The following is a 24,591-nucleotide window of genomic DNA, read 5'->3' as shown; positions in this document are numbered from 1 at the left end:
AGCTTCTTTGAGTTGAAGCGAGTGATGAAGTCTAGCAATGATTCATCCTCCTTTCTAACGCATTTGAGGATCGTCCACTGCTCTTCAGTATATTTTCTCTGTTGACTGAAGTGCTGGCTGAACTTGTGCTGGAAGTCCGCCCAATCATAGATGTGGTGGACCGGTAGACGATCAAACCACGCCCTGGCCGCTCCGACCAGCGTCATCTGGAACATATAACACCACGTGGGTTCCGTCCAGTTGCTGACGGTTGCCCCCGCTATGAATCTGTTCAAGTGATCGTCTGGGTCGGATATGCCATCATAAGTGCCGATGTTGGACATCTGTTTGGCACTCTTCGGGGCGATTGCTTCCGCAATGTCCTTTGCAAACTTGGACGTTCCCGCATTTGCAACAGTTGGTCTGAAAGTTTTGGAGAAGTCACGTGGGTTTCCCCCCGCGTTCCTTGGTTTGAAGGTTTCTCCAAAATTTCTTCTCGGCTGGAGGTCCGTTTCTTTACGCTTCCCTTTCGTCTTATGACGAGGGTTTGCGTCACTGTCAGATTCTTCCCACTCATCATCCGAATACTCGCAATCATTGCTCATGTTGAGCTGTTGTCGAGTGCTTCCGAGTTCGTCATTAGCCTGTTGGAGTGAACGTAAACGTTCATCCAACTCAGCTTGGAATTCTTTTTGACGTGCTTCCGCCCAAGCTTTAACTTGATCAAGTGTTTGGCGGGGGAGCCTCGTCTGTTGTTTCTCCAACTGGGTATTAATGAATCCCAGGGGAGGATTGGTTACTGCACTTGCCCCGACTTGAGTAACCCCGTGTTCGTAAAAATCGTGTACTCGCCGGTGTTCCCCCCAGTAGCTGGGGTTGTGGTTACCGGAGTTTCTTGGTCACTCGTTGGTCTTGGCATCGGAGTAACCTTAACCATCTTTCCAGAGGTTTTGAAAAAACTGAATTAGTTCTAGCTTTTATGCACGGATGACACCAATGAAGAAACACTAGGCGACCCTGGCAGATTACGGATAATCTTAGGGTTAAGTAGATGTTTCCCACGAGGGTTAGGTCCGGCAAAGATGGTTATTCTTCTTAACCTGCAACAGACACCGTGAGCTCGTCACTGAGAAGGGGGGGTTCCTCTTTGTGACCACCCTCTGGCGTGAGAATCAGACTAGATTGCTCTGAATATATGTGTATATTGAGAGAAATAGCTAGAGGATAAGATAAGATGATATGAGATGATGATACCGTTCCAAGGTGTTGGAGTATTTATAGCCGAAGGTAGGTTTCCAAGCAGGTACGGCCAGCTGTATAATATTCCTTTTCCACCAACTACGGGCTATGTATGTGCCACGACGGGAGTTGGTGGGTAGGCAGCGGCTGATAGTGACATTTTGTACTGGAGCGTGCTCCTCCTCGTACTATTGTCGGTGAGCTGTCACCCTGTGATTGATTCATGGGCTGCTTTGGTCAGATCTTGTCTATTTTGTCCATACCTTGGCAGGTATAGTACAAAAGATCTTCCAGAAGCGTACGGACTGGCTCATTTGGGCGGGAATATTCCCGCCTTACTCATTCCTTCCTCAGGTGACATTGCTGAAGTGTAAGAGCTAGTGCCTTATGCGTGTAGCCTTACTGTTAGTGCGGGTAGCCTTCCTTCCTGGCTTGTACCCATAGCTGCGGGAACAGGCAGGGTACTGTACCAAGGGAGGCTTTCCTGCGGGAACAGCTGGCGTACTGCGTGTAAGGTCTTCATCTCTCTGAACATGGTGGGTCCTGCGGGGCCAGTTAGTCTTTGCACAGACGTACCTCTTCAAGGTGTCTTGCGGGTCCAACTGGGCTTTGCGGGGACCTACCTCTTCATATACTTTGAATAGATTACCTTACAAGAGGTCTCGTGTTTGAATCTAACTTTCACTAGTTTCCTGCCTAGCATAAGTTATGCTTAACCTGGTCGTCTGGCTCCACGGGCCCATGAGTTTTTTTTAACGTGTAATGATTTTATGCAGTGTTACCATGATACTTCACAAGTGACCGAAGAACTAGTTAACACGATTCTTCGTCCCGGGCTTGAGCCTGGTGCAGCCGACGTGTTTCTTGAGTTTATTTGTTATTCTGAGGGCCCACTTCCGGAAGAACTACTGCCTCAAGTAAAGTGTCCTGTGGTGGTAGTGTGGGGTGATAAAGATCCTTGGGAACCCATTGAACTTAGAAGAGCTTATGGTGAATTTGAGCCGGTTGAAGATTTTATAACCCTCCCAGGTGTCGGTCACTGCCCTCAAGATGAAGCACCCCATCTGGTCAACCCGTTAATTGAGTCTTTTGTCGCCCGCCATGCGACAGTGAAAAGTTAATTATTATGTAAGTATATGCTACATTTTTACCATTGACAGCCAAAGGAAATTACGGTTTTAAATTAAAAGTTTAAAACAATAAAGATGGTTGATGAATATAATATGCATATATAAGTTAGTTATTATGAATTAGCTCTTAACACAGTCAACTAAGAAACTGATCAAACAACTCTCTAATCAAAGAACATGGCTTGTTATAACTTGGTTTTGTTCTATTAGATTGGTTTGTTTGTATAGTTGTATTCAATTTTTTGCTAATTTACTTAGCATCATTCAAACTAACAACTTGACAACAGAACATATTGACAATCTAAATCTTCAAAATCCACAAGTTGTTTTGTCAAAAGAACCAAAATTTCATTTATTTCTCGATTTTGAGGGTGCGATTTATCTCTTAGTATAAATTCATAAACGCGCCCATCAATCTCAATCGAACTACAACCGGGAGTCTTGTCCACTCCTCTTACCCTCATCAACTTCCTCACCTCCCTTGACTTGTTAAACATCTTTGCTTCCCAATACATACTAGCCAACAACACATAGATCCCACCATCACTCGGGTTCAGCTCAAGTAGTTTAAAGCCCGCTCGTTCACCCATCTCAATGTTTTTATGAATTCTACATGCAAAAAACAATGCTCCCCACACACCCTCATCCGGGCTAATTGGCATACTGTTTATGAGCCCCTCGGCTTCTTGCAATAACCCGGCTCGACCAAGAAGGTCAACCATACACGAGTAGTGTTTACATTTGGGAGAAACGTTGAATTTTGATGTCATTTGGGCGAAAATTTCACGACCCTCGTGCACCAAACCACCATGGCAACAAGCTGACAAAACACCTAGAAATGTGACCTCGTCTGGGGTCAAACCAACACGGATCATCTCTTTGAAATGTGATATAGCGTCATGAGTGTAACCATGGTTAGCTAGACCAACAATTATGGCAGTCCATGTTAACGAGTTTCTGCTACGCATTTCATCAAACATTTGACGTGCCTTAGCTATATTACCACATTTGGCATACATGTCGACTAATGCAGTACCTAGCGCAACGGTGGTACAAAGATTGTGTTTTTTGATGTAATGATGCATCCAGATTCCAAGATCTAGTGCCCCGAGTTGTGAGCAGGCCAACAAGCAATAAACCATGGTTACTTCATCAGGATTAATGCTCGTTAATTGCATTTCATGGAACATCGACAGCGCTTGTTTAAAACGTTTGGTTTGTATGTACCCACCAATCATGGCGTTCCAAGAAACCACGTTTCTCTCAGGCATTTCATCAAACAGCTTCTGTGCAGCATCCATATCACTATGTTTACCATAACCGGCAATCATGGTGGTCCACGACACAACTGTTTTCTTGCTCATCTTATTAAACAAACTCTCTGCAGCCTCCATATCCCCACACTTTACATGCATGTCCATTAACGCATTACCGAGTGGAACCGTCATCTTTATATCATTTCTTTTAATGTATTGATGAAATTCAATCCCAAGTTTCAAGTTTTCCGGTTGACCACAACAAGATATTATCCCTATCATGGTAACCTCATCCGGCTTAACCCCGTCTCCAATCATCGCTCGGTACAATCTCAACGCCTCATCCGGCTTCCCTGCTTTAACATATCCATTAATAATCGAATTCCAAGACACCAAATCTCTCACACAACTTTCATCAAACACCTTGTGTGCATAATCTAATTCTCCACATGACACCAACATATGAATAACAGCATTATGTATGTACACATCAGATTCAAAACCTAAACGAATTACATGCCCGATAAGCCCCAAACCCATCCAAATCAACGACAATTTAGCGCAACATTTAAGCAATAACGGATACGTGTAATTATCCGGTCCGCTCCTTCTCAACATCTCCATATACAACAAAAGACCTTCTTCAGGTTTTTGACTCTCGGAATAGCCCCTAATTTTCACATTCCATGAAAACACATTCGGGTTCGGTAAACTGTTGAATATTGTTTTACAATAATCAAGATTTCTTGACTGTGAGATTGCGGAGAAGGCAAGTAATCGACTTGCAGCTAAATCGTCCGAGATTAATCCGGTTACGATCATTTGCGAATGGATTTGTTTCATCTGGGCAATGGATTTGCATTTTTCAAATGTGGATAAAAGCGGGTTTGAAAGGATGAATGAATGAGTTGTGTTCCAATTGGCGAGAGGCCGAGTATGGAATAACGATAAGGTTAGTATACGATTCGGACGTGGTTTACGCCTGGATCTCAAGTTGGAAATCATCATTGCAAAATCATCAAATAGTTCCAAGAAAATAAGAAATCAGTCACTTGGGCATTTCGTCGAGCACCTTATAGGCATGATCAAAAGCTAGCAAAATTGTTAATAGTTACAGCATAAAACAGAGGGGAAATGTGGGAGATTGTAAAAAAGATGAGGGAAAGCCAACGGTAAGAAGAAATTGGCGGGTAAAGATTGAGAAATTGGATTGATGGTTTTGATTTAGTAAGGTTTAAAGATGAGTTGACAAACGTTAACGAGTCCCATACCACTTCATTCATGGGTTAAGGGGCGTTAAAATGTTAACGAGCTTTTAAATTCTTTACACACAATAATTTAAGAATTAATTTTATGTTAAATAAAAAGATGTAAATGGCGTTAAGCAATTTCCTTATGTTGACTTGGAGTGAAATGGGATAAGTAGGTGAATTGATATCTACGTGCAGTTAAAAGTATGAATATATACCCAATGACTTAATGGAATATATTTGAGATATAACATTTAGCAGCTTTAGTAAACGAGGTAACGTCTATGTTGATGTGATAATACAATATTTATTTGACTTTAAACAGGTAGACTAGTTATATCACGGAGAAAGTTCGTTTTCATACATCGAATCTATATCTATACTGTATATAAAGCAAATTTCAAGAACCTCTTAAATTTTAAGAGGTATAACTTTGATTGCTTGTTGTATTAACCTTAATGCATGTCTTAGGAAAGTTAAGAGGTTATTTTGGTATTTTAGTCAAGAGCCATCCACGAACTCTTTAGTTGCTTAAATTATAGTTGCAACTTCTACCCCTAAACTATAGTAAACTTTTAAAAATTTATATAATAATTAACTCTTTCACCCTTCATAAGTTTTCCCATACATTCCTTTATTTATTTTCTATTTGTTTTTGTTATATGTATTTGACTGAATTAAGTTTTACTAAATTTCGAACATACCATCGCGATGTACTTAATCTTAGCAACGTTTCGATGTAAAATTTATTAAATATCAATGTACAAATTATAATGTATAAGTTATAGATGCATCAAAGTACAAGTCTCTTATAATACATTGATATTGTGGTTATTTCTTTTGTTTTTGTTTTGATTTTTTTTTTCAAGCGGTCAACACACAGTTCCATCTCATATCAATTTTCATCTCTTCAAATCTCTTTTACTTTTATTTCTGCTCATGTCATCTCCTATCATATCGCTGCTGACATAGAGGTTCGTCTTTGCGTATTCAATGTAATTTTTTTTATCATGACTTAGCATAAAATCTAATTAGATTTTAAGTCTTCTAATGATTTCCTACTACTGTTAATTGTTAACTTCTAAGGCTTCCTGTGCGTGAACATCTAATTTTGGTGAGATCCGCTGGATCTACATACGAAATAGATCATAAACTAAATTTGTTTAACAAATTCAGGACAACATGGAAAGGAGCCCTTGCGAACCATTGATGAGAGTCTAATTTTCCTTTTAGTTTATTACTAAAATTTTATTTTGTTAGGAAAAAGTTTCATACAATAGGTATAAACTAACGAAATATATCACGGGATAGATTGATAACCTAATAGAAATGAGTACCGCGTTACAAATTGTCGTTACCGCTAGTCCGCTACATCGTGTGGGCTTTCTACTAGTATACTTTTTAAAACTGTAGTTAACCCTTTGTTAATATCAACTTACGATGCAACTTTTTTGTATTTTTTTCTCAATTAATATATGGAAACCAGATTTCATTTCAAGTCATATATATATAATCTACTATTATAATAAACAAAAATGTTGATTGAACCACAAACCTCTTAATTGGTCTAATAGTTTGCCAAGTGGCACTCTCATGTATTAATCTATAATTTCTAATTAAATTTATTAATTTAAAACTAAAACTTAATTAAGATTTAAAACATTCCTTAATAGCCTTATAATTATCTCATCCATTCCTTATCTAGCTTTATCGTGGATTACAAATAAGGAAGTTTGATTCATATTATAAAGTCATGTTCACTGCACCACTCCTTTTATTGATTATGATTGCTCAAATGACTTATTTACTCTTCTCGCAAACTTGAAGTATATTGACTCTTGGTTTATATTTTGTTCCAAGTTGCGTGCAATAGATCCCCTTTGTCAATGACAAATTTGGATGTACCTTGATAAAAACATGATCAGAAACATTAGCGAGTTAGGTAGAAACCAATTGATCAGATTATTCTAGGTTATTTTGACAAAAAAAAAACCTTATTTACAAGATCAAAAACATAAGCGGGTTGGGTAGAAGGTCAAAGCGACTAATTTCGTATGGATCAGTTGGAACCGGAACACTCATTGTCCAGTATTTTGATTAGCAATATGGGTGTCACATATGAATACAAAAGCCTTGTTATTTTGAAATCGAGCTTAAATGAATTTAGTCAATCCATCTGTCTTTTTTTTTTCTCTCTCTCTTTTGATATATTTGACTGATTATGAATGTAAAAATTGAATTGAATGAATGAGACAAGTGTTGGGTATTAAATCATGGTTAGTTTGGTTATTTTTTGTTGTGAATTGCATGTAATAGTAGAAGCAATAATTGGACATCAGATGACCTCATCAATGGTTAGGGAAACTAGCAATTAGTTTAAATAAAAAAAATGTATATGATTTGTATATGCTTTGTTAATGTTTTCAGTAATATTATAGCAATTTATTTGTATATATAAATCTTGCAACTTATTTGTAATTTTAGTGATTTATGAACTTTTCATTTTTCATTATTATATGTAATACGTAAGTTTAATCATATAACGTATTTAAAAAGATTTATCAATTATATCATTTTTATTGTCCAACCCGTGTAATACATGGGTTCCTAACCTAGTATCATAATATATAATATAAGTGATCAAAAGTTAACTTGTCATCGTAACCGTCGATCACACGAGAAAAATGCATATAGTTATATAAATTTAAAAACCTTTTTTTTTATTTATTTTTATAAAAACATCAATTCAAAATAAAAAATAATAAATATTGGAGAACACGCATCTCACGTGAGTAGAGAAAAATCCACAAATATATTATTCGCTTTTGAGCCCTAATTTCTCATTCTTATTCTTCGTCATCTCTCTTGCTTCCAATTTCTTCATTCAGGTACTACACTTTCATTCTCTTAATTAATTCATGGCTTCCAAACTATTATGCTCTCTGGATTTTACTTTATATATAACCAAAATCACCGTCTCTCTTAATTAATTTGTACGATTTAGCTATCCGATTAACGGCAGTTGCAGTTTTGGTCTATACGCATATACTTTTAGGTTAGGTGTTTGTTTGTAATACACATATTCTGACTCGATTTTAATTAATTAATTAATATAGTATGTAAATTAGGGTTAGCTAAATTCATTCTGTTTAGCCAGCTTCTTTTCTTAGATCTGCTAATCCACTACGAGATTTAATCATGTAACGGAGATCAGGAAGTTGCCGTTGTTTTTGACCATTCTGATCCTACGCGGATAACACCTTCGGTACTGATGTGTACATTATGGTTTTGTGAACACTTGCCACAATTGCCCACTACTGCTGCTGTTTGTGGGTAATATTCATTCTATGGCTATTCGAGTTGCAGTTGGTGGCGGTTGAAGGTGGGCTCGTTCATGGAGCCGACATGTACGCAGCAGTCTCGTCGATGTTGTCCGCAGAGGAGCAGAGTGGCCAAAAAATAAACAGTCGACAACTTTATGATTTTTCGTCCTCGACGAGCCGCGTAATCGCGCCTTAGGAGTTGTTGTTAAGGCTGTTTTCATTGGTGGTTGTGGTTTCGTTTAGCTCGGATCTTAGATTAGCAGATTTAAGAAAAAAGAACTCGACTTCTAAAGAGAGACAAGCTAGGTGAGGATGGCAGAAAGAGTATGAATTCATGGGTATGGGTCTCACCAAACCTGGATAGCCCTTAAACGGGTTATAGCATCTCATTTATTTGTGAAACAACATAAACTCAATGAATAACCCTATCTTTCAGAACCCCAACCTTCTATCCATCGGGCTTCTTTAAGATAGGATTTGTTTCATTGGTAGAGTTGTAATTTCAGGCTGAATGCTCCCTATTTTTCACCTTGTTATGTTTTTTATTATTTTTTGAGGATCGTTTTTCTTGTTTATTTATACAAGTTTTTTCTTTTGTTTTGCTAAACTGACTGGTAGAGGTAAAACATGGGTGGAAGAAGCTATTCTCCATCACCGCCTAGGGGTGGTCGGTACGGAAGAAGGGGAAGGAGCCCTAGTCCTCGGGGTCGCTATGGTGGTGGTAGTCGCGGAAGAGATCTTCCTATGAGTCTTTTGGTTCGCAATCTTCGTCTTGATTGCCGGTATGCACTTCCTTTTGTTTATTATATTGATATAGTAATCCGATATTATATTTATGGCATTATATATTTTCTGTTAATTTGTTGCATGTACTTGTAAGTTGTCTTAATTGTTGATAACACTCTGATGTGTTTCAGGCCTGAGGACCTCCGAAGACCGTTTGGAGAATTTGGTCCTTTAAAGGACGTCTACTTGCCAAGGGATTATTATAGCGGGTAAGGCTTAATTTAATCACCAGCTTGGCAGATGGTTTGTACTTTGTAGTAGTAAATTCATAACTATGGAAATAAAAGTCATGCCATTTATGATATAAACCAATATTACATCGTATTCAGTTAATCTTACATCTCAAACTGAGTTGTCCATTAAGGTTGTTGTCATTTAACAGTGTATTGAAGTAAAAGTTTTGAAGACATGAATCAAGTATTAAGTTGATAAATGAACTAAGTACCAATCAAGTAGTAAAGAGTTCTATTCAAGATGGTTTTGTTTGGTAGTGAAGATGTGAAGGAAATTGAGTTTGGTTACATTTAGAAGATTTCAAGATACCAAGTCTTGAAGAATTTCAAGTCATGTTAATACTGACATTAGCAAGGTCAGCATTTCTGCTTATGACCATGACCTTCCATAACACTGGAAACCAATCATATATCAAGACTGCTTAAATCAGTTAGAAATCAATTACCTTGTTAAACATGGTTAATGTAGGTCATTTGCATTTGTTTTTACTGTTGGTTTAGTTTTTATTTAAACTATATGTGCAGGGAGCCACGAGGGTTTGGTTTTGTTCAGTTTGTTGATCCAGCTGATGCAGCAGAAGCAAAGTACCAGATGGACGATCAGGTTTTTCAAGGACGAGAGTTGACAGTTGTTTTTGCCGAGGAGAATAGAAAGAAACCAGCAGATATGAGATCACGAGAGCGTAGGTTTGTATATAATTTTTTTAATTTTTTGTTTTTCTATCAAACCAGTTGACTCGTTAGGAGTAAACCTCATAGGCATGTAAATGAACCGAATGAACACACACAGTGCATGTTTGTGTTTGCTTATTTTACTTAAATTGAACACGAACAATTCAATGAACAGGGTTTTCTTGTTTGTGTTTGTTCGTTAAGAAATGAGCATGCTCGGGTTTGTTTATGTTTGTTCTTCGTCAATATAAACGGATGGTGCATGAATGTAAATTGTAAACGAACAAACATAGCTGAACTGCTGAACTGCTAAACATAGATGAACGAACATAACATAGCTAAAACCAACTAAAAGTAAATGTTAAGAATCTGTTGGGCCTAAAAATTTATTAAAACTAGACTAATTTGTAATGGGCCTAAAATATTTAAATGAATTTTGTAAAGAATGTAAACAAACATAAATGAGCTTAAATGGACGAACATAAGCAAACGTTCACGAACATAAATGAACGAATGAGACATGTGTTCATGTTTGTTTGTTTAACTAAATGAACAAAACTTCTGTTCATGTTTGCCAGTTTATTTATAAACGAACTTAAACTAACTTCCCACTGAACGGTTCTCTGAACGTTCGGTACTTCGGTTCATTTACTGACCTAAATCTCAATTTATACTTACCCATACATGAGCGAACGGGTCAAAATTGCTTAGTAGTTCATATATTGGAAAATTGTTAAGAAATTTTATCGAAGTTTCTCAAATTATACAATGTGGAGAACCTAAAATTCTCTCATAAAAAGGAGTGATATTTAGTTTTTGAAATTTTATGAGAGTTTAGTTTTCATAAATTTAGAAAGTAAAATTGCCAGGAAAGTTAACCAAAAATCCCAAATTTATCGAAAACTAAACACTGTTAAATTGTCAAATTTGGGATCTTTAGTTTAGTACTTTAGTTACTTATATTTACAATTTCTGCTTAGATATTGGGTATATTGTTAGTCAATGAACTTTTTTATGATTAATTATATCACAGAGGCGGAGGTGGAAGCAGATATAGTGACCGCAGACGATCACCGCCACGTCGTCGCTCTCCACCTCCTCGGTATGCTAGATCACGATCCCGCAGCCGTGAGTACTCGCCTCCTCCCAAAAGAAGGCATCATTCTAGGTATTTGTTTGTTTCTCTTTTCTTGGTTTCTTGTGTTTGTGGAAGATTATGTTGAATTAATTATAATCTCCAATTATCATTTGTTTAGGTCGGTCTCACCTCGAGGAAAAAGGTACAGTAGAGAAAAGTCATATTCACAGTCACCAGTGAGGTCTAGGAGTCCTAGTCAAAGTCCCATTAGAGACCGGTCTCCTCCACCCTATAATGGGTCAAGGAGCCCAAGTCAAAGTCCTGAAAGAGTGACGTCAGCAGGTCGAAGCCCTAGCCGAAGCAGAAGCCCTGATCCTCGTGATTATGCGAGAGGCAAACCGAAGAGGGGTGATTCTGTTAGCCCATGAGTTGGCACCAAGGGTGATGTGGGTGTGGAAACCAAACTGTTGTGTTTTTAGAATTTCTAAATGTTTATTTATTTTGTTCTGGTGTTGGTTGTTGAGGACTGTTCGTTGTTCGTGGTACTTTTTAGTCAAGTATTGTGGTGATTCGACTCCTATTGTTTTCGATCTTAAACTGGCTTATGTTTGTTGGAGTGTTTAATTTATTTGTAGAGACAAAAAGCTTAAAGTAGTGGCTTTCATTTAAAGTTCCTTTCAAATATTTAACTTTCCGTTTTCTACAAAGTGAATGCAAATGATGTTCTACTTATAAGACACATATGAGAGATGAGGCGAAAACATTAGTTGGCGAACACATGTCTAGGTTGTCGGTTGATTGGAGTTCGGCTTGGGTAGTCTGGGTTAGATCGCTTTGATGAAAATGAATGAAACGTATAAAAGTTTAAACTAACATGGACCAAAAGCAATGAACTTGGTATTCTTTTTTAGAGCAACACAAAAAGGTACGAATAAAAATGGTATTGTGTAAGGCTGTAAACGAACCGAGACCTTGTTTGTGTTTGTAAGCTAAGCTTATATCGAACGAACGGGCGGTTCATGAACACTTTGCTGAATAAAAACTCGTGTTTGTGTTCGTTCATCAAGTAATGGAGCTTGTTCATGTTCGTTTGTGATCGTTCGTTAATTGTAAACAGGCAAGCAAACACTAATGAACACAAACGGACGTAATTGGACACTAACGGACTATAGTAAAACTTAACAAACACACCAGAAAGCAACTTACGTGATATGAGATTTGGCAATGGAAGGTAAAGGGGGGCGTGATACTTGTAAGCTACGTATGGTTGAAATGGATTTTGGGTTTTGTTCTTTTAACCTTAACAATGGTTTATATATGACTTTTTAAAAAAAACCCGTCAGAACCGGTTATTTCGGGTAGGAACCGGAACCGGGTACAATTTGGAACCGGGTAGGAACTGGGTAGGAACCGATTGGAAATATTATATGTGGAACTGGGTAGGAACCGATTGGAAATATTATATGTGGAACTGGGTATGGATTTCGGGTATAAAAATACCCAAACAGGGTATAACGTCAATCGGGTAGGAACTAGAACCGGTTCCGGGTCAGTTCCACCGGTTCGGTTCCGGAACCAGTTTTTTTGTGCACGTCTAATGTAGGGCAAAAAAAATTTTTAATACATGAACTTAACCGGACGAACATAAACGAAACTAATCAGGATAACGTAAACGGACATATCACCTAACGTTCACAAACACTACTGAACGAACACTTCCTCTGCTCATGTTTATTCGATAAGCTTCCCGAACGAATTTTTTTTTCATGTTTATTCATTTATTAAACGAATTAACATAAACAAACTTCTCGTCAAACGGTTTAATTACATCCCTAGTATTATGAAACATATGATTTTTATAAAAGAGAAAAATAAAAAAATTAAATTAATAAAGTTCATAAATATTTAATGATGTCGTTTTCACCTTTGAAATTTTAACCAAGGTCCAATAAATCAGTATGTAACGTTTATTAATTTCACGAGGCATGTCTTTAAGGACAATATAGTAACATCATCTTAAGTCTTAACCTAAATATTTCACCCCTAGTATAAAACAAGAATACTCTTCACCAATTTCCCTAACTATTTTGATTCGCAATAATATGTTTTTCTTGATGCATCTTGGGGATGAGATCTTGGATATGGAATTACATCTGTGCATACTGCATACTATATTTTCCGATCGTGTTTTCATTGTTTAATTCGAGGTATAAACCTTTTCGAAAATTGATTATTTTCGCACATTCAGATGGCGGTGACATTTATAGTAGGTCAAACGAGATGGACTCTCCATTTCTAATTAAAAATCACAATTTCTTAAACATATATTTTATTTTCAAAGCCTTTCAAATATATTTCTTTGTATTAAGTTCCTAAATAAAGGGAACTCGAATAAATTTTTCTAAAATTTATTTTTCCTGGGATGATGATAGGAACCAAATTGAAATGGTCTGAGTTGTATTATTAATATTTGTTTTTTTGTATGTATGTATGTGGTGATTTGTGTTTAGAGTTATGTTTTAAATTTAATGTTATAAAAGTTTTTGATTTGTATTTAGGATTATGTTCTGAGTTGTTATAACATGTATGTCCGGAACATGATATATGTAACTAAATTACAAGTTGAGTTGAGGGATTAGTTAAGAAAAAAATATATATTTCTATTTCCAGAAGTGAAAGTTGTTGTATAGTATTGTGGTAGTGAAAGATTCTAAGGCTCCGGTGAATTCTCTTTTGACTCTGTAAAAGATACCGGGATCTCATGGTGAATAATATTATGACTTTTGTGACGGACTTCTCACGTAATCAAGAAATCCATAGGGAGATTAGTTCCGCATTCATTACTTTAAGAGTTAACTGCACGGTTGGTCCGCTGTGATTACCATATATTGCATGTTTAAACTCAAAACTCACCCAATTAAATTTATGTATATATAAATGGAGTCCAGAGACCCACAGGCCACAGTTTACAACCAACAACTCACCAAAAAAACCCCAAATAAAACGGAAACCTCCAATCTTCCCATAAAATGTTAAGCTTAATTTGAGTGGTTCTTGACCCACAGAAAGAAAACTAAGAGATTGGTTCCCCCCACCACACTACCATTAAACACTACATCGTTTCTCAATTTCCAAATACTCCACACGGTTAATGTCGAATTCTTGCTTAAATAATCGGGTTAGTCTAAACCACAAGGACCGACCAAAGTATGTAGCCCGTTGTTGGTTTATAATTATCATTCTACTAACTTGATTGGCTTACAGTATAAGATTACTGCTAAGCTATTGGCAAATCGTTTGGCTAAGATGGTAGACTCAGTAATTAGTATTGAACAATATGCTTTCTTACCTTGTCTTATTAGGTTTTTTTTTTCTATTTTCTCAAACTTTCTATATTCGATATGTCAATCTTAATCATTAAAGAAGGTATGTTTTTTTTGAACGACCAACAAAAACTATTATATTTAAATAAAATCTAGCGAGCCGCTAAACCCACCCGTACATACGCCAACACGTCCAAAAAGATAAGAAGGTATGTTAACCGTGCAAATATATTTAGTTACATAAATCAAATCCAAATATTAGAAGAATATGATCCATTGATCCGTTTTAGTGAATGCTTGAGGTGACTTGGTTGCTAAGTTTTTTAACATCAACTTTTACTATAAACTTTAAATGATTTTACTATACAATTACGAATTCCTTAATATTATATATTAACAGATGTTTTTTTTTTCATAGATTTGAAGATGATGAAGTTGTATTTGGCATAATGGATTTTTCTTTCATAGATGTGATGTGAAGATCATCGTGTAAACACTCAGTCACAATCAAGACTCAGGAGGTTTTCTTCACCAGTGCGAATACCCAAATTATTTGTAATAGTTTTACTTTATCTAAAATTATAGAGCGTAGTAGGAGGGATGATCATGATCTGGAGTCTGTTGGTTATGTGCTCATGTATTACTTGAGAATATAACAACTCTATTTTATTATTTGATTTTTTAAACTTTTCAAAATTTTATATATGCTGACATTGTTTTTGTATTTATGTGACTGCAACCTTCCTTGGCAATGGTCTAAAAGCAGGCACAAAGAAGCAAAAGTATGATAAAATTAGTGAAAAGAAGATGATTACTTCTATAGAGGTATTCTTAAAATTAAACATAGTTTAAGAAGTTCTTGGTTATAATTAAGTGACATGGTTTGTATAAGAATGCGCATTGTTAACTTGTTAATAAAGTGGCTTTTAAATGAACAAAACATACAGGTGCTCCGCAAGCCGAATTCACATCTTATATTCATTATTGATCACTGCGGTTTGATGACAAACCAGTTTATTCTTATCTGAAAACCTTTCATTCAAGAAGGTGAAAATCTGGATATTTAGTTTTGCTGATTCTCATTTATATAATATCTTCTCATGAATATTAATGTTTAATTATCATACCATTTTTATTGTTGTTATTATTATTATTTTAATTAAAATAGATTTATGTGTTGTGTTTGTGTTTCAGGTTATCAGTTTGACTTTGTTTTTAACTGGACTGTTTTGAAGTATCCTCGAGTTTGTGCAGATTCCAGCTCTAGAGGGCATGTGCGAGTTTCTTATATTATTTTTTATTTTAGAACTGTTTTCTGTAATTGCAAATCTCTACTACAAATCAAACTACTGGCAAATTACGACTGAATCCTGAGCCTTTAGTAGAAAGAGCTGAAAAAACCATGGTGTGTTTATCTGTTTATTTTATTTATGTATATGTATGTAGTATGTAAGACTGTACATACCATGTCAAAAGTCTTTATTCTTTGTTATGTATAAGGCCATAAGGGATGGTAGTTTTGGGTCAATTTTTATGGATCAACAGGGTGCGGGGTCATGGGTTATGGGTCATTATTTAGTATCTTAGTTTACTTTATTTAGTAGCTAAATAAAGAAGAATAAAGAAAGTAGTAGTGTGATTGACCGAGTTCATTGGGAAAGTTTGAATATGTTAGGTTAATTTATAAGAAAATGGGTCTTATTCTTGGACAAATTGACACTCTTCAATTATCACCGGGCAACTTCACCAACTTCAATTAAAACAAGCCTATTATTAATCTTCACATCCAACTTCACCGGTAAACAATGTCAACTTTTGACTTTGTAAATTTAAGCTCATGTTAAGGTTATACAACTTCAGTGCTTAAATGCTTTTTTCAATGTCATAATATGGTTAAAAATATATAATATGCTTATCGTTTATCTCAATAGTGAATATTAATTCCTTTTTGAAACTGAAACATTTGACTTTAAAAGTCAAATAACTTTAAATGTATTTTAACTTTATAAAATTAAAAATATCAATATTATTAAAGTATTCTATGGTAAGACGGTGACGATGTTCAAATCATTGAGTGAAATAGTCCATGCAAATCTCAACTTCAACGCGAATTCAATGATGAGGTTTATATTTTTGTCTTAACTTTCATGCTATTCATTACGTTAACTAAAAATTTTATAGGGTCGCAAATTTTAAAAAGAAAGAAAAATGAGAAGATTGCTTACACAATGGAAATAGGACGAGGTAATTGATGTTTCAAGCTCGAAGGATGAGAAACGCCATGATGTTATTGATGTTTATAGCGCTCATGACGAAAATGTATTAGAAGGTAACCAAACCGTCGCATTTATGACTAAATTACTGTAGTCTCATTACATTTCTAAGTTGATATCCCCGTCCACCGGACGGGTTAACTACTAGTTACTAGCCCATACATTTTAGTGTTATATCTGACATGGGTAAAAACAAGTTTTATCTTTACCTGAATGACAATCTTCAAACTGGAATACATATAAAATTGTAAACCAACTTTTGGTAACATGCTTCATATTACAATTAGACTTTCTATATGGACCCTATAAACTCATTAATGTAATCTACTTGGACCATAATCGTAAATTAATACTACCTATCAAACTAAATTTCCTAATATTACCACTCTCTCTCTCCCTATGATTAGTTTGTCAAATCATTTTGTTTCTATCTTAAAACTTTGATGAAATGCACTAGCTAGTGACTGGCTAAAGATAGTGAAAGCCTCACGTCGATGTTATGGTCTTCTTGAGCCACCTCCGGCAAAACAGTTCTTGGTTCAGTCTTGTAACAACCGCCAACCTCGTATGCCTCCTTCTGCCAACAGTAAACACGCACATCAATGGGTATAAACAATCAAATTAACAAATTATACAAAAATAGAAAAGGCAAAAAAAAAAAAATAGATTATTTAGTTAAAAAAAATTAAAATAACCTTGTTGTAAATGGTTCCATCTTCTTCAACGTGCCAACCAGCTTCTTCACAAAGTGCTTTCAAGATATCAATGGTGTCAGCCTTCTTGGAAAGATTATAGTTTCCGAACTTGCGTGGCCCGTAGAATATTTTCCGGTTTACGGATCGCCGGTTTTTTTCTCGTACACGGTTGTTTTGTCGCTCCTGGGTCGAGGGATGGCGGTATCTGATGACCACGCGGCCATCTTTGGTGGGCCGGCGAACCACCCACGGACCAGCAGGTTTCACAGCCTCTTTTTGCACCTTCATATGATCCACGGTTCAACTCGATCTCACTGTAATATTATTAGCCTTTGTATCATACATTTTCTTATTTATAGTCAAAAGAACAGCATGAGACAAAAAACAGAAACAAGAAAGTAAGACAACAGTTGGGTTTTTGATTTTATTCCTTGTAGTACAAGATATTATTCCATGTTTTTGGCATGCATACTTTCCCAGAGTAGAGTTGGATTGGTAATAACAGTTAGGCAATGGTGCTTTATGTATTACAGTACATGTAGGTATTGCGTTTTATGTTGAAATTAGCAATTTTGAGAGTGGGAAGGTGAAATCCATATGGCAAAAAAAGGTGTAGGAAAGACCGAATACTTTTTCTTTTTACAGCCTTTTTGTAGACAGATCGGTTCAGGATCTGTGTTTGAATTGTGGTTGAATCTTTGATTGACTGATTGTAATGTGGTTAAGCATTCTGTTTTCACTGATTAATGAAATTTGTGTGTGTTGTGTCTACGGAGTGATACTATTTGGCTAGTGGATGCATCGGTTAGGGATCCGTGTTTGAATCGTGGTTGATTTTTTTGTTGATTTCTTTGATTGACTGATTGTAATGCAGTTAAGTCTTCTGTCTTCTTGACTTCACCGATTGATGATATTTGTGTGTGTTTGTTCTACTGAACTATACCAATTGGCTAATAAACAGATCGGTTCAGGTTCTGTGTTTGAATCGTGGTTGACTTTCTTTCTGGTTGACTTCTCTTTGATTGACTGATTGTGATGCAGTTAAGCATTCTACATTCTTATCTTCACTGATTAGTGAGATTTGTGTGTGTGTGTGTGTGTGTACAGAACGATACAAATTGGCTAGTAGATAGATGTTAAGGATCTATGTTTGAACTGTGGTTGACTTTCTTGTTGACTTCTCTGTTTAAGTGATTGTAATGCGGTTAAGGACATTGTCTTATTGTCTTCACTGATAAATGAGATTTGTTAACAGTTTTAACATTTGATTTACTTTGCATCTTGTATAGATTTTAGCCATGCATAATTCTCTAGCACCTTCAGTTAATTTCAAGTATGCACTATAATGCAGGTGGCATTTTCAACTACTGAAGAAACACTAACCGGACCCCGGACAGATTACTGGTAACCTGGGGGTTGGATAGCTGTTTCCCACGAGGGGTTAGACCCTTGGAAGATGGTTCTTCTGATAACCTGCAAAACAGACACCGTGAGCTCGTCACTGAGAAGGGGGGGGGGGGGGGTTCCTCCTTGTGACCACCCTCCGGCGTGAGAATCAGACTAGATTGCTCTTTAAATATAAAAGTATATTAAGAGATTGCTAGAGCAGATATCAGGTATATTATGATGATATAAGATAATGTAATGTGTTTAGATGATCATACCATTTGGGGTATTTATAGCCGAAGGTAGGTTTCCAAGGAGGTATGGCCAGCTGCAACAGTGTTCCTGTTCATCAACAGTAGCCTACGCACGTGCCTTGCTGGTAGTTGGTGGGTAGGCAGCGGCTGATAGTGACCAGGCCTGCTGTATACTATTCCCTTTCCACCAACTGCCGGCTACGCACGTGGTATGACAGTAGTTGGTGAGTAGGCAGCGGCTAATAGTGATACAGTACAGGAGCATGCTGCTCGCCATACTGTATCAGTGAGCTGTCGTATCTCTGATCAGATCTTTCGCCCATACCTCGTCAGGTACAGTAAAGATCCTTCAGTATACAGACTGGCTTATTTGGGCGGGAGTATTCCCCCTCCCGCCTCTGTGCGGGATTGCTCCCGGCTTTGCTCATTCCTTCAGGTGACACTGTGATCGAGAGCTAAGTGCCTTGTGCGTGTAGCCATGCTGCGCGGGTGGCCTTCCCTAATGGCTTGTATCCGAGGCTGCGGGGACAGGCGGAGTCCTTCACCATTGGGAGGCTTTTCCTGCGGGACCAGCTTGCGTACTGCGCGTAAGGACGTCACGTCTCTGAGCATGGTTGGTCCTGCTGATCCAGTTGGTCTCTGCGCAGACGTCCCTGTTTAAGGTGAGTCTTGCGGGTCCAACTGGGCTCTGCTGGGACCTACCTCTTCAGGTCCCCCCAGTCCAATGTTCTTCTCATGCGTGTTTAATAAAGTGAGGTGAACTTTTGGACTTAAGCAAAGGGTTTTGAAAAGGGTTTTGTAAGGTTTTCCATGGGGATTCTTTCCGCGGAAGTCCTTGTCACTTGCAGAAATGCCCGAGTTTCCTGCTTGGTCTTTGGGTATGATGCGGGTAGGTCTGTAACCTCCTCGCAAGTCAGGAGCATTGAGTCCCAGTTGTATGGATTTTCCATGAGGTTATGGTAGTTTTGAACATAGTGATCAATTATGTTAAGACCACCAATTCCATCCTGGAGCTTCAAACAACGTAGTTCTCGACGTTCCCGCTATGCGGGGATGTTATTTCCGTTTCCGCAAGCATTGCCCAGAAGATCCTTCTTGGTTTCAATTCCCAGCGGAGCGCTAGGTATGTGAAGGGTTTTGCCTTAACACTGTACCTGCGCTCGTCTTACGGTTACTTTACTTCCAAGGTATTCCTGGCGTCAATTCCCTGCGGGTGCTAGGTATGTGAAGGGTTTTGCCTTAACACTGTACCCGCAGCCGTCTTATAGTTACTTGGTTGCCGAGGTACTTGGCTTCAATTCCCTGCGGGTGCTAGGTATGTGAAGGGTTTTGCCTTAACACTGTACCCGCATCCGTCTTACGGTTACTTGTTTGCCAAGGTTCTTGACTTCAATTCCCTGCGGGTGCTAGGTATGTGAAGGGTTTTGCCTTTACACTGTACCCGCATCCGTCTTACGGTTACTTGTTTGCCAAGGTTTATTTGGCTTCAATTCCCTGCGGGTGCTAGGTATGTGAAGGGTTTTTCCTTTACACTGTATCCGCATCCGTCTTACGGTTACTTGTTTGCCAAGGGGTAAGGGGTATTTTCCCGCTTACTTTTTAATATTTTTGAATTTTGAATTTTGAAATTCGAAGAGTTGGTGAAAAGATAAGAACAGTCCAAACCTCTGAAACGTCGTGCGACGGTTTCTTCTGACTGTGTCAGGACGTGCAGGAAGTTATGGTGACGTGACAGAACATGGTCATTCCAGTCGCTTTTTCAGGCGCGTGGGCGCGATTTTTCGGGCGCGTGGCCGCGAAATTACTGGCACGCGTCCTGTCAACAGCTGTTGCCAGCTTGCTATTTGCCACGTGTCATAGTTTCATTGCACATTCGATTTCTCTCTCCTCCGCATTAAATTCACTGCATTAATTGCGATTACTATATAAAGGGGAAGAGGGTTCTTTGTAATCCACACTTTTCACTCTTCTCTTCATCTTTAAGGCGATTTCCGGCGAATACTCCTTTATTCAATCGAGCATTCTCTCGAAATCGTTCTTTTCTTCCTCTGCAAGATGTCTTCTCGTGATGCTGAAGCTATAGCTGACGACAGGGGTACTGCTGGCGAGTGCCAGTGTGCTCTGCCCGGCGATCAGTACCGGTATGTTGTCAGGAAGTTCATGCTCGATCATCTCGAGCCTGAGTTTCCTGAATCCCACCAGACCGTGTACGATGCCCCCAGAGGCAAGATCGGGGTTTATGCTGCATTTTTTGTCTATGGGAATCTTAGATTCCCATTGACAAAATTTGTTTACCGTGTCCTTGAGAGGCACGGTGTTCATTTGACCGAGCTGCACCCCATGGCGATCGCCAAGATTCGCCATTTTGAGTGGGTGTGCCGGATTTTGGGCATCGAGCCCCATGTGGACCGCCTGATGACCTTCTATACCTGAAGGTGCATCCAGGGGTGGTACACCCTGACGACCCGTATTAAGGGTCTGAAGATTTGCGACACCGAGCGCAGTCTTCGCGCGTGGAAGCAGGAATTCTTCTACATTTCTGCCCGCGCCATCCCCCTTGCCATGAAGTTTAAAAATGGCCAAGCGATACCGAGCCTTCACGCCCCCCAATTACCAGGAGGCGGAATGGTTTTCGAAGATATCCCGGGTCCAATCTCCGGTTTACCGGTTTGCGGAGTCCGGGATGGTCATGTTAGGGATGAGCCGGGTGTGGAAGGATGCGTCTCAGGTTCCCATCCTTCTCGAATACGGTTTGAACTCTATTCCCTATGGTATGTCTTGTCTTTCTTTTTGATACGAGTTTGTCTTCTAACTGTTTCTTTTCTTTCAGAGGGAAATGATTTAGAGTCGCTTCTGTACCCGCGGGAAACCGACGGTCCCGCGCGGATGGGTACTCGTGCTCTGGACGAGGGCGAGTTGCCCATCCTGGAGCAAACGGCGGATCGGTTTGTGGAGGTCTATCCGCTGGGCCACGAGATCCTGAGCCACCGGCGGCCAGGTAAGGCAATATTCTTTCCTCAATCCCTCAATGCTGTACCCGCTGCTGGAATTCCTGACCTGTCTTCTTCTGAGGAATCCTCAGATGCTCCTCCGTTGGTGCGGAAGAAGAGGGTTGCCGGCGGGAAAGGGAAGGAGAAGGCCTCCACAGCTGATCCGGTGGTTCTATCTGACTCCGAGTCAGATAATGAAGAGGTGGCGGGGAACCCCGGTGGTGAGAAGACCACTGCTCCGGAGGCTACGACTGTTACCTCCGGAGAACCAGCGACGACGACGGTGACCGGTACCAAGAGGCCGGCTCCATCGGGTTCCTCCCCGCCCGTCCGTACGTTCAGGGTCAAGAAAACCCGTAAGTACAATCATAATGTCTTTGTAAATTTATCACTTCATAAATTTAACACTTTCTTCTTTGTGCAGGCGTGGATGTTGACGCATTCCGGGGTGAAGCGCAGAGGGGTACCCTTCCGCCAATGACGATAGGCTTGGTCAGCCTACCTGAGGCGTCGACCCAGGTGCCTGCGCCTGCTTCCGCTGGTTCAGTTGCTCCCTCTGAGCAGACTGTTCCAGCCGAGATGACGTCATCGCCGGCCGTGAGTGCGATATTTACGGCATCCTTCACGGAGCCGGCGGTTACTGCTGCTGCTGACGAGGCGGCGACCGCGGCGGCGACCACAACGGCGACCACGGCGGCTGCCACCATGCCCGCGCCACCGGCACCGACGGCCGGACCATCAGGTACGCGCAGGGCTTCCCGCCGATCTTTGCCACCTTCCCGTCTGCCTGACCTGTTGGATGGATTTCCTTTAGGTTCAGGTGATGGGTTTGGCGGCTATCGGCCTGTCATTGACCCTACAGGTGCGTAGGGTTCCTTTCTTTTTCCCTTATGTTTTTTTATTATCTTTTCCTTACTGCTTTTGTTTCTTTTGCAGTGTCGGATTCCAATGAAGTGTATGTTCCACGATGGAACATCCGCCGAGGAACAACCCTTCGCACACCTGTGGAGTGCGTGGACTGGGCTCGCCACGCTGCTCCCCCGGGTGCGTTGGGGGAAGCCATGGTTAGCTACCAGGAGGGTAGGCTAACCAATGAGCTTCGGGTTCTCCAGGCCGGATGCAGCCGCGCGTCGAGCTGCTTTGTCGTGAAAACGACAAGTTGAAAGTAGCTCGCGCCAAGGACGTATCTGAGGCGCGTGCTCTTCGGGAGGAGAACCAACAGCTGGCGGCAGCTGCCGCCGACAAGGAGAAGGCCTTCAAGGCCCTCGAGGTTGAAGTTCAGGCGCGACTCGAGGCCCGTTCCAAGGCTGCCCAAGCTGTGAATGAACAGCTTCGGCTGGTCAGGGAGACTGCGCGAAACGCAACCGAGAGGGCTGCCAAGGCTGAAGCCGTTGCTGAGCCTTTGCGTGTGGAGAATGAGGAGCTCAAGGCCAAATTAGAGGCTCTCCAACGCGCTCATGATGCCTTGGCAATGGAAGATGCCAAGAAACTCCAGGAAATCTTGGACCAGAGGGGGGTGCTTGACCACACCGAGCGGAAGCTTAAGGGCGTCGAAGAGGCTGCCGCAAAGGAAGTTTTACTTGCCAACCTTAACAAGAGCGAAGCCGAACGCGCCCATAACGAAGCTCAAGCTGCCCTCCAATGGCTTCTTCGAGAAGCGTTGCCTCAGGTATGTTTAGCTTTATCTTCACGCTTTTCTTTTGTAAGAAAAGGTTCTAATACTTGTATTTTTTCTTTGTAGGTTGTGCGTCGGGTCTTTTCAGAGACCTCTTACGATGATGCTATGAGCGCAGCCCTCAACGCTTCTCATGAGGATGGGGAAAAGGCCGGCTTCCTGCTTGGTCTAGGGTTTGTTGAGAAAGGCGTCCCGCCTTCCAACTTCCCTTTGTTCGATGTGGATACCGAAGCCATTTATGACCAAGCATTGAACCAATACGCCGCCTTCCTGCATCCAGTGGTGGAAAAGGTGGACGAAGTAGCTGTTGCTGATGATGGGTTAGCTGTCCTCAAAGCGTTCCTCGAACCACCCCGTTCTTCTGACGGAGCGGGTCCAAGTGGAAGCGGCCCTGAAGCTTGATCCTGAAGATCCCTTCCCATTGCTGAGATAGACTTGTATAGTTTTATTCTTTTAGGCGGGTAGTTACCCGGCCATTCTTGTAATATGTTATTTGGAATATTAATCTTTTTGCTAAGATTGTTATTTCCTTCTCTGGGTTCCTTGCTTTATAAACTTATGACTTGCATACTTAGTTTAAATTAGCAATTTTCCAAGTGTTTCGAATAAGTTAACCTTTGAACGTGGTTGATAATGGGTTAAAGTTTCGCTTCCTCCTTCGTGATTGTGCGGGTAGAACCGTCACTTGCACTTGGTAGGATGGCTAAACTTTAACCTTCATCTGACCTGCGTGTAGGTTTTCCTTATCTTTCTTCGAAATTTCTAAGGCATTATGATAAGTTAACCTTTGAACGTGGTTGATAATGGATTAAAGTTTCGCTTCCTCTTTCGTGATTGTGCGGATAGGACCGTCACTTGCACTTAGTAGGATGGCTTAACTTTAAACCTATATCTGACCTGCGTGTAGGTTTTCCTCATCTTTTGAGGATAAGTGAACCTTTGAACGTGGTTGATAATAGGTGTGAAGTTTTGCTTCCTCTTTCGTGATTGTGCGGGTAGAACCGTCACTTGCACTTAGTAGGATGGCAAAACTTTACCCATATCTGACA

At 39.6% G+C, this 24,591-nt stretch overlaps 1 protein-coding gene and 1 pseudogene across 1 annotated transcript; one reads left to right on the top strand and one right to left on the bottom strand.

The window, feature by feature from the left end:
- Positions 1-2,533: 2,533 nt before the first annotated feature.
- On the bottom strand, positions 2,534-4,759 carry LOC143587423 (pentatricopeptide repeat-containing protein At2g22410, mitochondrial pseudogene; annotated as a pseudogene).
- Positions 4,760-7,697: 2,938 nt separating this feature from the next.
- On the top strand, positions 7,698-11,470 carry LOC143587424 (serine/arginine-rich SC35-like splicing factor SCL30A). The gene is made up of 6 exons (XM_077068722.1): positions 7,698-7,742; positions 8,796-8,959; positions 9,095-9,172; positions 9,722-9,883; positions 10,902-11,036; positions 11,125-11,470. Exons 2-6 carry the CDS (start codon positions 8,805-8,807, stop codon positions 11,372-11,374), a joined length of 780 nt encoding a protein of 259 aa, XP_076924837.1. The 5' UTR covers positions 7,698-7,742; positions 8,796-8,804; the 3' UTR covers positions 11,375-11,470.
- The last annotated feature ends 13,121 nt before the right edge of the window (positions 11,471-24,591 follow it).

The sequence above is a fragment of the Bidens hawaiensis genome, unplaced genomic scaffold (genome assembly GCF_021521415.1).
Source record: "Bidens hawaiensis isolate Kalapana, Puna unplaced genomic scaffold, B.hawaiensis_p1.1 tig00035503_1, whole genome shotgun sequence".
NCBI classification, from domain to species: domain Eukaryota; kingdom Viridiplantae; phylum Streptophyta; class Magnoliopsida; order Asterales; family Asteraceae; genus Bidens; species Bidens hawaiensis.
This window is presented reverse-complemented; position numbering and strand designations above follow the sequence as displayed.

Excerpts from the sequence above, each read along its gene's own strand:
- LOC143587424 (XM_077068722.1), top strand. The coding sequence starts at position 8,805 with ATGGGTGGAAGAAGCTATTCTCCATCACCGCCTAGGGGTGGTCGGTAC. Across the intron at positions 8,960-9,094 it reads AATCTTCGTCTTGATTGCCG|GCCTGAGGACCTCCGAAGAC; the intron begins GTATGCACTTCC and ends GATGTGTTTCAG. Across the intron at positions 9,884-10,901 it reads ATGAGATCACGAGAGCGTAG|AGGCGGAGGTGGAAGCAGAT; the intron begins GTTTGTATATAA and ends ATTATATCACAG.